Source organism: Plectropomus leopardus, chromosome 5, assembly GCF_008729295.1.
Source record: "Plectropomus leopardus isolate mb chromosome 5, YSFRI_Pleo_2.0, whole genome shotgun sequence".
In the NCBI taxonomy this organism is placed as follows: domain Eukaryota; kingdom Metazoa; phylum Chordata; class Actinopteri; order Perciformes; family Serranidae; genus Plectropomus; species Plectropomus leopardus.
This window is the reverse complement of record NC_056467.1, coordinates 16,150,445-16,165,014: the sequence shown is the minus strand read 5'-3', so window position 1 is coordinate 16,165,014 and position 14,570 is coordinate 16,150,445. Positions and strand designations below refer to the sequence as shown.

The window sequence follows — 14,570 nt, the reverse complement described above, 5'->3', positions numbered from 1 at the left end:
TGGCTGGGCTTTACACAGGAGCAGTAACAGATTACTTAATACTCGCTTCTCACCTCGGAGATGAGCTCCTACATCCGGTTGAAGCAGAGGTTCGCAGGTGTTAGAAATAACATCTTGAAGTGATATTTTGTTTAGGTGAGCTTGTTACCACTGCGTGAAAAGGGAGGGGTGTTAAATCAGTTTGCAGGGAGCTGTGAAAGGACTTCTTCTCTTCTTTGTAACCAGTCCTACTTGTTGAAGGTTCATGCTGTGTATACAGCTAAAATAAATTATCTTCTCGAATTTTGGTTCTTTAGCACTGTACAGCTCAACAGGTGAGATATCATCACGTCCTTTTTTTTTCTATTAAACTGACGTTAATCTCTTTTTCGGCCACATGGGGGCAGAATAATAACCTTTGGTCTTAATGAGGATAAACAAGGATGGATTACTAAATGGGCCTATAATGCAGAGGCACAGGGGTTGAAAGTTTATAGTACTGAACAGTGGGTTTACCATAGTTTTTTAAATTTTATTTTTATTAATTAATTAATTTTCTTATGAATAAAAGGTGGATGTGAGCAGTGAGAATGAATCAAAACAGTAAAGTTAAAACAGTGACCTCAAAGGTGCTGTTACACTCTTTAGAGTCAAGACACTGTGGAGTTGGGTGCAGACTTTACACATAATCCCTTTGGGTCTTTGTTGATAAAATTATTGTTGAGTGAAAATTTAAATGACATCTGGGTCATAAAGAAATGAAGAAAATACAAAAAGGTAGGAAAACAAAGATGGAGACTATCTTTCAGCTTTATAATATTTTTATTTCATTTTTCTTCATTGGAAAGTTGCTTCCAGATGCCAGCATCCCTGAGAAAGTGTAAAATGCAAATCTTCCGGACAGCCCCATCAATGAGCTAAACAGGCCGGCCAAGAGATGTTAACGTCTGCAAAAACACAACCCTGCACAGCCACCTTTCTCTTGTTAATCACAGACCGGTCGGTACCCTCTTCCCATCACTTGAGCAAGCCTTTTGCTTTGAGACGAGGAGATAGTGCCTCCCTCTGCTCGGCAAACTCACTGCAAGGCATGTGCAGAGCTGAGAGCTGTCCATGGTAGTACTTCATGAGGAGTGATATGATTATTTATCCCTTTGCTCTCTCAAATCTATGGATCCCAGGAGAGGGAGAGCACTTTTGTGAACAGGCTTATGGCATCATGTCAGTTAGAAACACGTAGGCAAGTAGATAAAAATAAAATAAAAGGGTTATAATAGCATTGAAACAAACTAATAAACACAAACTATCAACTAATCCCCTTTAATCCCCCTTTTATAATCTTTCTATGAGGTCTGTAGACAGAGAGCATTGCTACAGCTTTTACCGGTGTTACAGTTGCTCTGGAAGTCTGTGACAATCAGTTATGATGATACATAACTCCCAAAAATCCTACCAGTGAAAGCTTAACAATATTCAAAAGCCATCAGCTTGTGTGTGGCGAGGTGGCTGTTGAAGAATTTCCAAGGGATGGTTAGCAGCATGGCAAGCCTGACCCCTTCGCCATTCCCTCCTTTTAGCCCACAGTCTGCTGGACTCCTCTCTATGCAGTCAGCTCGAAGCAGCCTCTGCGGTGTGTCTGCATGTCCCTCACTCTGCGGATGGACTGGATCTGGGGGTGGTGGGCTCCCCAGTCGTTCCAGTGCTTGTAAGGGCCAATTTCAAACACGTACTGGTAGCCACGGTAGCCAGGGTACTGGTAACCCACCCAGCTGTGTGAGGAAGTAGAGAGAAACTCGTGTGAACCACAAAAATCTGCTGATGTTGGCTCACATCTGGTTGATCTGATGGACATTCTCGCCTCTCCTTCTTACTGTTTTTTAACCATTTGAGACCTGTTTTCTTGTGCTGCTTTCAGATGATTTTCACAATTACTTAAACCATTAGACTTCACAAGTTTCACAAGTTTTGAGAAATTAGTATCTTTAGTTTTTTAACCTTCTTTTTCTTTTTTTTTTTGCTAATCTTTAGGTAATTTTTGCTAATTTGGGGTCATTTCTTCTTTTGTTGCTTATTGCCCTCTTCCTATGTTTTTGAAAGGAATCTAAAAAAAGAAGGAATCAAATTTCAAAGGGTTAAACCTATATACACGAATACATGTTTTTATCCTTTTTTTGCAATGAAATTTAAAGTTATATTAATTAATAAATAGATAGATAGATAGATAGATAGATAGATAGATAGATAGATATATTTGTAGTTAATATCTAAGGCAACTTCCTTTAGTGAAAATAACACTGTATTATTCTTATTTAATGATTTATACTAGTTTAATTTTACCACACACCATGCATATTAATTTTACCCTCCTTGATTGTTTCAGCACATGCAATAGATATGAAAGCTAACAGTATCTGTAATGGTGATGTGTCTTGTATGTTGTCAGCAGGTTTTCAGTCATTCTCAGGGTTTGTTTTGTGGAAGAAAAGTGTTTGTCGTTCGATGATTTTTATTGGTGTTCAACCGCAACGCTGCATGATCTGTTGCCCCAGAGTATTGCTTTGCACTATCTTCAGCATTTTTTTGTTGTTGTTGAGTTTGGTGTCGTTATGCTTTGATGATTGGAGAGAAGGTGTGGAAGAGTTGCTGTGATTAGAGAAAATTGCAAGTTTGTGCATAATTCACAGGTAATGGTTGAATATTCATTAACTGTTATGACTGACAACATCCTGGAGGGGTGCTCTCTCCACTAACATAATTATGCTAGTGAAGCATAGACGGTGCCGAAATTTATCTCTGTTGCTGGATAGATGTTGTTGTGACACTTTAAAATACTAAAATTTTTCCCAAGTCTTAAGTCTTTTCCTCTCTATTTGTTGTTTCTGGAGGTTGTTTCTGTCTAGTTGGTAGACTAATTAGAGGTCAGAGAAGCTGAAAGGACTTACGTTCCTCCGGTGACCTGGATGCTGGCAACACGGTCCTGGAAGCCGTAGGACCACAAGCTGGGGATATCCTCATCACACACCTCCATCTTACGACCCTCGAAGTTTGGACATTCAAACAGGCAAATCTTGTGGTCCTGGGGATCCTATAGGAGACACACATTACTTTAAAATGAGTAACTATGAGCCACCTTTCATACAGATGTTGTCTGGAAATGTCTCACAAGGTTAGGTGAAGTACAAAAGTATGCATGATTGCAATATTGTTGTGTGGTTATGATTTCGAACAGAAATGTTGTTTTAGAAGCCAGGGCTAAACCTCTGGGGGGAAAACACTGAATACTTGTGTTTGTCTTTCAGTCTGAATGTTGTCATATTGGAACATAGTGACACCAAAAATGTCAGTTAAAAAAGCTTTAATCCAAAAATACTGGAAGTGGAATGAGCCTATAAATACACATATAACTGCATCCATAAAAAGCACTTTCTCTCGTACCAATAGAGGATGGATGAGAGGTGCAAATATAGCCAGACAGCACTGAAAAAAATCAGCACTTGCAGCTGCAATGGACACAATAGAAAGTATCCCACAGCCTGGTCCCAACTTACCATTTTGACGGGCCTGACCGACATCATGCGGTCACACCTGTAACTGTTGGACCAGGTGTCCCAGCGGGGATACTCTCCCTTCTCCAGCATGAACATCTCACGGTCATGTTCTGCTGCTCGAAACCCACCCAACTGCATAGACAGAAAGATAGAAACATATTTTGCTTTATACAGTGTTGTAAAACATAGTTGGATGGCAGGTGTGGTGATTTCAAAATCAGAATCGCATTGGAAATACTTAATTGATCCATGTGGGAAAAGTGGGTTACATAACAACTGTTCTTATATAAGCTATATGCATAGAGAAATTATAAGAAAAAGGGAAAATAAGAAGTAAAAAATGTGACTTGGCTGCTAAATGCAACTATGTATTACTGTGTGCATCATACTACATAACCACAGTGGAAATATATACGAATATTTTCCCCAAAATAGGGTGTACAAGTGATTATAAATGCAAGAATTGTATAAATAAGAATTAAATAAGAATATTAGATGAAAAACACAATTAAATGCAGGTATATTTTTAAAAGTGATAATTAGTAAATAAGAATATCAGTTGAAATAAATAAGAATTAATAAAGAATATAGATGAAAGAACTAAGAATGATTAAGAATACTGGTTAAAATAAATAAGAATTAAACAAGTATATATTTCAAAATAAATAAGAATTTTGAGAATATTAGTTGAAATAAATAAAAATTGAATAAGAATATTAGCTGAAATAAATAAGAAATACATCAGAATAAGCTGAAATTAGTATATGACTGAAGTGACTGAAGTGACTGAGTGACTGAAGTGACTGAAGTGACGCTGACTTACGGTCCACACTCTACCCTGATGGAGCCAATTTTCTCGAAACCCTTCTCGCACAGGTTACGGCACTCGCCGAACAGGTCCATCCTGGGCCTTGGAAGTTCTCAAATTCATAGAGGGATATCTGAAAGAGAGAACATGCATTTATTTCTGAGGTAAAATATGTTCAATGCCTTATTTTAGGCTTAGTTATTAGGAGTAGTTTACTTAAAAAAAAAAAAACAACAGTAGAATTACCTTGGAATTGCGCAGCCCAATGGCAGAATGGCTGCCAATGCTACCTTGAGCACCTGAGTGAGACATGATCAAATCTGGAGAAAGAACCACAAAGTCAGTAAGCAATTTAAACATATTTCACTTGTGGGCCTATGATGAGCATAATAACTGTTTCTTGACAACTGGAATACAGCATGTACACCCACAGTGGTGTGTAAAGTTGCAGGTGTGTGTACTATGATGATTTCACAGTACACTGAAAGACCCTGGAGTACTTACTGCAGGTGAGGTGAGAAGGAGAGAAGTTAGAAAACAAGATTTTAAGAGGTGCTAAGCTGCTCTCCAAGGTTAAAACATAGTGAGAAAAGCATATTTATTTCTTTTGGACTACTTTTCTTTTCTAAAACATCAACCTCAATGCTTTTCACTCGATTTAAACTTGAAAAAAAGAGAGGAGGCAGATTTCTGCAATAATATACATTCAATGCATAAGAAAGAATTTGCATTTGTCATACCCCATTAAAACATGAAAGTAGCAGAGGACTTTTACTGTGCCATAATCGAAGCTTTTTGCACCTTAAATTGATGCAGACAAGGCACAAGCTGGTGAGTAATAGTCACTACAACAGAGGAAACTAAGTGTTTGATGCTTAATATTTTCTAGTGGAGGACGTCCTCGGTCGATATGTGTCCCCTCCAATATTGACAGGAAACCAAAACAATGTTTTCTTTTTTTTCTTCTTTTTTTGTATGGCGAGAAAAAGTGGAGTACCACTGAACTCCTTTCAATGCTTGTCTTTAGTCCGTGCCATGTTCATACCATGTCAACTTTTTCCCTCAGAGTGGTATCTCACTGTAAAATTCACATCACATGACCTACATTTTTGTCCTTTCTATGAGAGGATGCTTATTAACCTGCCAATAAGCACTAATCTGTCCAAAATCCATATTTTACGGATAACTGAACATGAGCAGCATTTAAACATTTTCTGTTAATATTCCATTTACTCAGTCCAAAGTTAAAGTCTAAGAGAAGAGCCAATCCTTGGTCCTTTCAGGCCAAAGAGCGAGCAGACAGGAAAACCACAGTATTCCCCCAAATATCCCCTTAATATCAGAATGGAAACTTACAATTGCAGGCTGAAACGGACCGACCTTTGGAGAAAGTGATGGACGCAGGCGTTCTTCGTGGGGATATATATATACATTCACATCCAGTCTGAGTCTATAGAGGCTGGATTCTCACTTCTCATTGGCTGTGAGCTCTCTGAAGCACGGTGCGCGGTCAAAGGTCACGCTGCTTATCTGTAGGCAAGTCGTGCTGACTCGGCTGCCTGTTTTGTTGTCCAGCACCATTGTGGGGGACCGGGGACAGTCACTGCCATCAGCAGAAAGTTTGCTCTTCTATACACACACACACACACACACACACACACTCACGCATGCATGCATGCACACACGCAGTCACATGCAAACACGCACACAGACAGTTACAGTTACTTTTGCAGTCACCGCTCTCATGTTTTGTTCCTCGCTTTCTTTCTAAATTCTTTTCTCATTTTCCTTCACCTCCCCTGCTGTCATTATCTCATTTTTCTCTGATCTGTTTGTCTTTCACCTCCATATTCTCTTTCTTTCTCTTGATCCTTGGTGAAGCCGGCCCAAGCCTTTGAGCCCTGTGTGTGTAATGTGCTGACTGCAGGAGCGGCATCCATCTCTCTATTGTTTGGGCAGGCGAGCGTCGGATGCTCTTTTGCTTATTATACTGCTGGACATGCTGTATCCATACATGCACATATACTCCACCTACACACGCATGTCGTATGCACATATGCATTCATTCACGCAGAGAAAATGACCTCACGTGACCAAAAGGCCACAGATATATCAAATGTATTTTCACTTTCTATAGGCAAATATTCAAATTTTGTCTGCAGCTTTATGTGATTTTACATGGTATATGTGTCAATATTTTCTCATAGATCTTTCACACCTGTGAAAGATCCATAATAATGTAAAACTAACTGCAAGATGACAGATGTTATACTGAAACACTGTGATTCCCTCCTGATGTCAATTTAATGATTTTGATGCAGCCTTTAGACAGCGGTGAATTGTCTGTGGGCAAATATTTGTAGTGTGTATTTAGAAAAGGAATTATTAGAGCATAGAAAAAGAACCCACAGGAAATGTCATCTTTTGATTTACAAAATCCAAAGACAATATGGGCACTTTTGATATTTGAGCCTTTTAAGACATTTATTCATTTATTTTTTTATTTATTTTATTCATTATTCATTCATTTCTTCATTTTAGAGTAGACATTAGATGTAGAACAGAGACACAACTAGATCTGTTTTACTCTGATTCAGAATAATCTGCCCTTACTGCTCAATTTTAGTTGATAACATATTATAAGGGGCTTTGCACAGAGCTGATGCTTTGTGACCACTGACATGCACCCCTTCCTGCAGGTCTATGGGGTATTTAACACTTACTCTTTTAAAGACCAGGATTTAGATGTGTTTCTAAGGCATATGTATCCTTATTTAATCTTCACCTTTGCAAGGCGTGCTGCATTTATAGTGACAACAATATTTATATTGGTATTGCAAGCTTAGAGCATATATGAAGTAACCTGGCAGAAAATCATATCTCTCATAACCTGTCTGGGTGTGACGAAAATATCACTTTGCTTAACCATTTTAAAAGAAAAAAAACATCTACATCAATGTTTGACTCAAGCTCTCATACACTCACATGCTGTTTGTTGAGCTCAGAAAACAGATCAGCTTCATATGTGTCTTATATTTACCAAAACTGTCATTATATTCTGAAAGTACAGGAGACAGTCTGTGAAAAAAATTATGTTTCTCCTCCTTGTGCTTCTGATGACATTAGCTAGCTCGCATCTGAATGAAAAACACTCAGTCAGAGGTGGGGAATTTCTAACGCAGCTGTCACTCTTGTCAATCACAGCTCATGAACTTTGTTCAAACTGTCAAACTAAGCAGGGCTGATCGAATAAGAATTAAGGTTCTGCTACTGCATTGCCCATTTCTTGCCTCAAATGTTTTAGGGAACATATCTTAGTGCACCACTTTTCTGTAAAATGAGAAACTTGTCTAGCTGATGGGCAGAGCTTTGTTTTTGGCTCAAGTGTATCCAATTTGGTCATGAATGTATGAAAACATTTAATGTGAGAAAAGGACAATGCAGTAAAAGAATCTTATCATATTTGATCAGTGCTGCTTAGTTTGGCAGTTTGACCACAGATCATGCACAGTGATTGACATAATTGACAACTGTGTTAGAGACTCCTCGGCTCTGATCTGTTGTTTTCGTTCAGTTGCAATGGATTCTTGCAAATGCCATTAGGAGAGCAAGGAGCAGAGAGAGGATTTTTTTTATTTAACATCTTGTCTTTCTTATGTACTACTGTCAGGTGATAGTCACAGTTGCTAATATGACAAATGTATTTTTGTTTTGTTTTTTAAATAAAAGTTATCAACTACAGCTTTAAGGGTACACTGTATGTAGACCTTAATAATGTATATAAACAATCTAAATGTAATATTGGAGTTTTTGTCAAAGCCACCATGAGTTTAGAGTTTAGAGTTGAGAGTTAAGACAATATGACATGTAATGAAAATGTACTTTTGCACCATGTTAAGGCTTAAGTAGCTGATTTTAATTATTACTTACTTTTACCACAATAAAAAAACAACATAATATCAAATGACAAAGTAAGATTTAAAGTTGTAAACTGACTACAAGGCCAATTGTTACTGTCTCTAAACGGATATGTAGGCTAAGCGTGTGAGCTCCTTTGTATGCTCTGAATGTATGTGTGACTGCATGAACAGGCCTTTGTGTGCCTTTCTCTGTCCATGATTGTGTGTGTGCATGACTGAGCATGTGTGTATACAGGAGGGAATGAAAAGGTGACAGGAGCAGAGATGTGGGGTCAGTCGAGATGGACATGGCGTGCAGATTGGAGACGGAGCACGATGCAGCGCGCAAAGAACTCAGTAAGTATTTTATTAAAATAAAAATCCAGCTTTTATTAATTAGACACCTTTATCATTTTGAGTCATGTTTTTTAACCCAGAATTTACATGAAATGACCAAGAAAGTTAAAATGTTCTGTGCGTAGTCTGACATTTCTGTTTTGTGCTTAGCACTTGAACACTTTGTGTTTTTACTTTTTCACCACAGTCACTGGCAAGACCATCCACATCTGTGATGATCTGTTTCCTGGACCAGGCCGTGCCAGGACATGGTCCAGCCCATTGGTCATAGATCATTTGCAACTTGCACTTATCTGCACTGGGCATGGTGCCCTCCATCCAGTCCCCCTACAGCAAACTAAAGCCTGACAGCTCAGTGCTGAACAATGACTGGAGCAGCAATGTGCTGACTCCTGCCCTGACCCACAGGCCCAGCTGCTTTTCAGCACCAGCATGTATAAATAGGTCCGTTTACTCTGGGGTCAGGACATCGTTTTTGTGGAGCCCCCTGTGAGCACTGCACTGCTATTCTTTGGGGCCTGTCAGGTAAGCCCTCCATCTCGATCCATTCAGCCTATAGACCTTTGCAGACCATTGTGACTTTACATTTCTGTGTCTTTTGTCTTTGTTGTTTCTGCTGAGTCACATGAATGTATAGACTGAGGTCAGACATGCATACACACACACTGACCAAACACCGGGAGAACAAAATACCTTGTGCCAACACCAACAGCTACATCATCATTTGTGAGCATATAGTCAGCTTCAAGAATGGTGCCACATAAAAACAGATGGCATGTGATATTGGATGTGTTTGTTCATATAGGTCAAGATTAGACACAGACAAATGATAATAAACATTAGCTCAATAACACACATTCTAGTTTGTGTGGAGGGGGTGTCAGGTGGTGTTTGAACTGTTTGTTTTCCTGTAATCTCTGGAACAAGCTGTTAGGTTGGCCCCTACAATACCTGTTTTTAAATCTTAAAATGCCTTTTTAGTCTCTGGCTTTTAACTGGCTTTTGAGTGCAGCTTTTATATAGCTTTTGTAGCTTTTTTAAGACAGCTTTTGTCTTTAAGGCTGATCTTTTGTTCCTACTGCATTGTTTATTTAGTCTTGTGTTTTTATTTTAAGTTATTTTTTCCAATCATATGTGTTGTTTTTATTTCTATTCTTGTTAATTCATTTGCTATTTTTGGATTGTACAGCACTTTCATCAACGATTTTTTAAATGTACTTTTTAAATAAATTTGGATCGGATTGGATATTATAGTACTGTACGTTTGACTCTCCCTGTTCTCTACATTGAAGGTAAACCATCACTGAAACACACAGTAGCATGGCTCTGAATAATCCCAACCCACTGGGACCATGGAAGGTGAGTGTGATGTCTCGCCACGGACCATTAACAAAAGCAGATTACATTCTTATTTAATTTCATGCCTGATGACATCAATGATGTGTGTGTGTCTGTACACACATCAGTGTGTGCATTCGGCATGTGCATACTACATGTATGCATTTGTGTCCGCTACAGATCACAGTTTATGACCAGGAGAACTTCCAGGGGAAGCGTCTGGAGTTTACCTCAGCCTGCCAGAACATCATGGAGTGTGGCGTTGACAACATCCGCTCCCTGAAGGTGGAGTGTGGAGCGTAAGTCAAACAAAGATCTTTCACACAGGAAGAAATCACCTACAGCAAACAGATCTGTCCATACATTCGTACTTAGCAACTTTAGCAGCTCTGGTAACAGTCTGTTTTACAACTGTCCAAATGGTCGTGCATGTTGTATACTTGTGTCTGTGTGCTTGCTGGGGACAGCTGGGCAGGATATGAGCACTCCAGCTTCTGTGGACAGCAGTTTGTGTTGGAGAGAGGAGAGTATCCTCACTGGGAGTCATGGAGCGGCAGCAACGCCTACCACATTGAGAGGATGATGTCCTTCCGCCCCATCTGCTCTGCTGTGAGTCTCACTTCAATGGCTTCTGTCTCTCCTCTGTCTGACTTGTCTCCATTAAAAAAAGAAAAAAAACACTAAATTTGACTCATCAAACTGGTTTTCTGTGTGACAAGCCTACAGTCACTCACGCCAGCTGCTTGTTACAGTTAAAACTAGATGGTGATCTTTGGTGCTTGAAGAATTTGGATGCAAATTAAATGAAAATGGTAAATAACATTTCCTGTCTTGCATCCTGTGTATGCAGAACCACAAGGAGTCCAAGATGGTTTTGTTCGAGAAGGAGAACTTCATGGGACGCCAGTGGGAGATAAATGATGACTACCCCTCTCTGCAGGCCATGGGCTGGGGCAACAACGAGATTGGATCTATGCAAGTTCAGAGTGGCTCGTAAGTCTCAACATCTGCACTCAAATGAATTGCACTTTACGGGCATCTGACGTGTGAATGAACCACTGAGTGTCATTTAAAGGAGCCAGCATAGGACTGAGGGACGCACAGGAAAAGTGCACACTGACTTTTTTATGACATTTTCTGACACTTTACAAAAGCTATAACAGTTTACAGTGATGCAACCTATATGACACTTGTTTCGTATTGTAATTTTCTACTTTTTATTCATACATTTGAAAATAATTAATCAGAGAGACTGTACTGTGTTGGAGATTGATCGTACCCATAGCAGTTTGGCAATGGCTTCTGTTTGGTATACAATAACACCGCAAACTACACGCAAAACTGCAGTATTTTTTCTCTTTTAAATTAAGAGTCAAGGGGGATAATTTGAGGATATTTGATGTTACTGATATTTAATATATGTTATAATTATTTCATACGAAGAAGCTTGTAATATATAGAAGATTAACTTCTTTAGTTTAATGAAATATAACAAATATAATCAGATTTTTCAAAGAGCATGCTTCCCATTTTCTCATTGTAATCAACTCTAACGTATGTAGACATATGTCTTGTCAAAATGCATCAATTTAAAAAGACTAACCTATCCTAATGTTGTCACTCTAGTTTTGATTTGATTTGATTTGATAGATATTTATTTAAAGCATATAAAACAAACAAAACAATAACAAAAAAAGGGACAAAATGGCAATAACAGAAATGGATGATAACCTATACACAGTCACTGAATAGATTCTAATAAACAATTCAATCTTATGTGTTCAAAAAGGAGTAGGAGGAAATATAAACATATTATTTCTTTATCATTTCCTACGCTGTCTTAGGTATTCATCAGTTAATTAATTCATTAACCTCATTTATAACATGTATACACACAAACACATTTATATACATACAAGCATACACGCGCGCACACACACACGCATATATATGTACACATATGTGCATATACATACATAATAAACATATTTCACATATGTAGATACACACGTGCATGCACCAAACACTTTGTAAACATCAGTGAAAGCTGTATTTTATATTGTACTTTGTTTGAATGGAGTGAGTGATATGCTCATTAAGACAAAAGGCCTTTAGTATTTAACTGCTTCCTTCTTCTCACATTGTTTTAAAGTGTGATAATAAAATATTAATCAATTATTAATCACTGCTTTCCTTTCCTCCTCCACCCTTCCTTCCTGCTGCCTCCAGCTGGGTGTGCTACCAGTTTCCTGGTTACCGTGGTTACCAGTACATCATGGAGTGTGACCGTCATGGCGGCGAGTACAAACATTACAGAGAGTGGGGCTCCCATGCTCAGTCCTTCCAGGTGCAGTCGCTGCGTCGAATCCAGCAATGAGACCTGCAGCTGCCCCTCCCAGCCTCTCACTCTTTACCTCCTCCAGCTCCTCCTCCCCCTTCTCCTCCCTTCACCCAGTCATTCCAAGCTTTAGCCAGCTCTGTCAGCCTTTAGTGAAATAAGGCTGACACTCTGCCGGTGCTTCACAATCAAGATGTTTACCGCACTTTTGTTTTGTTCTGTTGCCAACTGAGAATAAAGAGAAATGATGTAAAGAAAAAACAGTCACTGAAGAAAAGCCCCTGACTGACGCCCCACTGAGGAGAGACGAGGAGGCAGTTAAAAGCCTCATGGCGGCAGGATGCAGATATCACAATGCTCCTCATATCTGTGGGTAAAGATGGTGCAACAGTGATCAGTGAAGAAGGAATGGGCAACATAAAATAAACAGAAACACAAGAGTCTGCTGCTAACCCCCATGGTGCTCAGTGGTGATTCATTTTCATTCTGTGTTTGAGGGAAATTTTATGTTGCAGAACACACAAAGGCCTCTTTACTTATTACTTAAATACAAAAAGGGGCTCACAAGATCACATGACGCTTGCTCTAAAAATGAGCAGTGTGAACAAGAATAATTATTTTTACAGGACATACCACAACAGGACAAAATAGTTAAAATGTATTTAAGAACAAATTATTCAAAAAAATTAATTGATTAAAAAAAACATCATAATCAGAACATTCATAAGAAACTAAAAATATATATATGTATATAGATATAGATATAGATATAGTGGGTTTCAAGTGTCAGTGAGTGAAAAGGGTTAATCATGTTCTTGACCAACATGAAAACTGCCTGAGTTCCTGCTCTTACTTAAAAAAAACAGGAAACATTTCAGAAGTTTGTGTCATAACTCATACACACAGCAAATCTGACACCCAGTTACATCTAATCAGCAGTATATTTCCCACTAATACATAGCTCCCACATGTTACATTGAACATATCTTAACAACCTGTATTAACATACAGTAATAACAATTTAGCATTACACAAGTTAAGTCTACTGAACATACTGTAGAGCAGAATATGTCAGGTAGTAGATGTATAAAGGGAAAGAAAGAAGTTTTTTGATTGTTTTTATAAATGCTAAAAAATGTGCAGGAAAGTAAACATATATTGCAATAAAGAAAAATAAATAGGGATGCTAGAAATGACTACTTATGACACTGAATGTATGCCAAAAAGCCAGAAGGATATTAAACTATTAACAGTGTCATATTAGGGCTGGGCAATATGGAGAAACTCAATTTCACAATACATTTGATGAAATATCTAAAATCATTTTTGCAGCAGTATTGTAGGGTTGACATATGTTGCTTTTACAAAATATTTACACAATTAGAGTTTTGTATAATATTTATCAGTAATGTGGATATGATGAGGTGGGTAAAGCAAGTAACAGAACAGCTAGAACAGTCTGGTAAATTCAGAAAATGACATCAATCTTCCTTAATGCAATCTTTAAAACCAGGGAAAGACAACACTATATTTGGCATTTTGCCAATTATCTGTATTATTTAATTTTGATGATCACCTATACAGCTAACTTATTAAAAGGTGCAAAAAAGTGTTCGCATGGGAGGAACTTTTACTTTGTATAACCTCAGGGAGCCATTTTTATTTATTAATCATTTTAATTTTCTTAATTTAAAATTTCCCTTGACTTTGTAACAAGAAGTTGCTGGGAACTGGCTGTATATGATGTTGAACATTTCAGTTTTTTTTGTGTGTTGGAGTTTTTTATATTCCAAATTCTAAATATTGACAAAGATTTTCATTTTGCATGCATGCATATCTGTTTCAAATATTAATAATCGGTCTCATTAACTACTAATAATCACTATTGATATCAGCATTTGCTCTGAAAAATCAATATTGCCCCTATTGAAATTAGAGCAACAAGATAAGAGAAAAACAAACATGCAACTTTTTAAAATTAGTTTTTATTGTTGTCATGTTCAATCCATACAATACTCTTGTCCCAAAACAGGCACAAGACAATATAGGCCTATTCATTTATGAATGCCAAGGTATAAAATTATTTTTGATAGATTTAGAATATTTTAAGACATTGTCTGGTTCAATTATTCATGTAGAAAGAAGAGATGTCAGAAGAGATGCTTTAAGTTTTATGATAAGAATGGTATCGATTACAACCTCTTTTTACAGTTGAAAACAGAAATCTGACACTACACTGAACTATTAGGCTACATGTATAGAAGAATTGCAAAGCAATTAAAACGATATAAAAAAAAATGTAA

General features: G+C 37.9%; 2 protein-coding genes across 2 annotated transcripts; one reads left to right on the top strand and one right to left on the bottom strand.

The window, feature by feature from the left end:
- Window positions 1–1,579: 1,579 nt before the first annotated feature.
- Window positions 1,580–4,647, bottom strand: crybb1l3 (crystallin, beta B1, like 3). Its single transcript, XM_042487124.1, is given in 7 exon segments — window positions 1,580–1,748; window positions 2,922–3,064; window positions 3,528–3,631; window positions 3,634–3,659; window positions 4,351–4,435; window positions 4,438–4,468; window positions 4,582–4,647. Coding segments are annotated over 7 exon segments (624 nt in total).
- Window positions 4,648–9,061: 4,414 nt separating this feature from the next.
- On the top strand, window positions 9,062–12,616 carry cryba1a (crystallin, beta A1a). Its single transcript, XM_042487084.1, has 6 exons — window positions 9,062–9,116; window positions 9,884–9,950; window positions 10,110–10,228; window positions 10,397–10,538; window positions 10,780–10,922; window positions 12,159–12,616. Exons 2-6 carry the CDS (start codon window positions 9,912–9,914, stop codon window positions 12,304–12,306), a joined length of 591 nt encoding a protein of 196 aa, XP_042343018.1. The 5' UTR covers window positions 9,062–9,116; window positions 9,884–9,911; the 3' UTR covers window positions 12,307–12,616.
- Window positions 12,617–14,570: the final 1,954 nt, after the last annotated feature.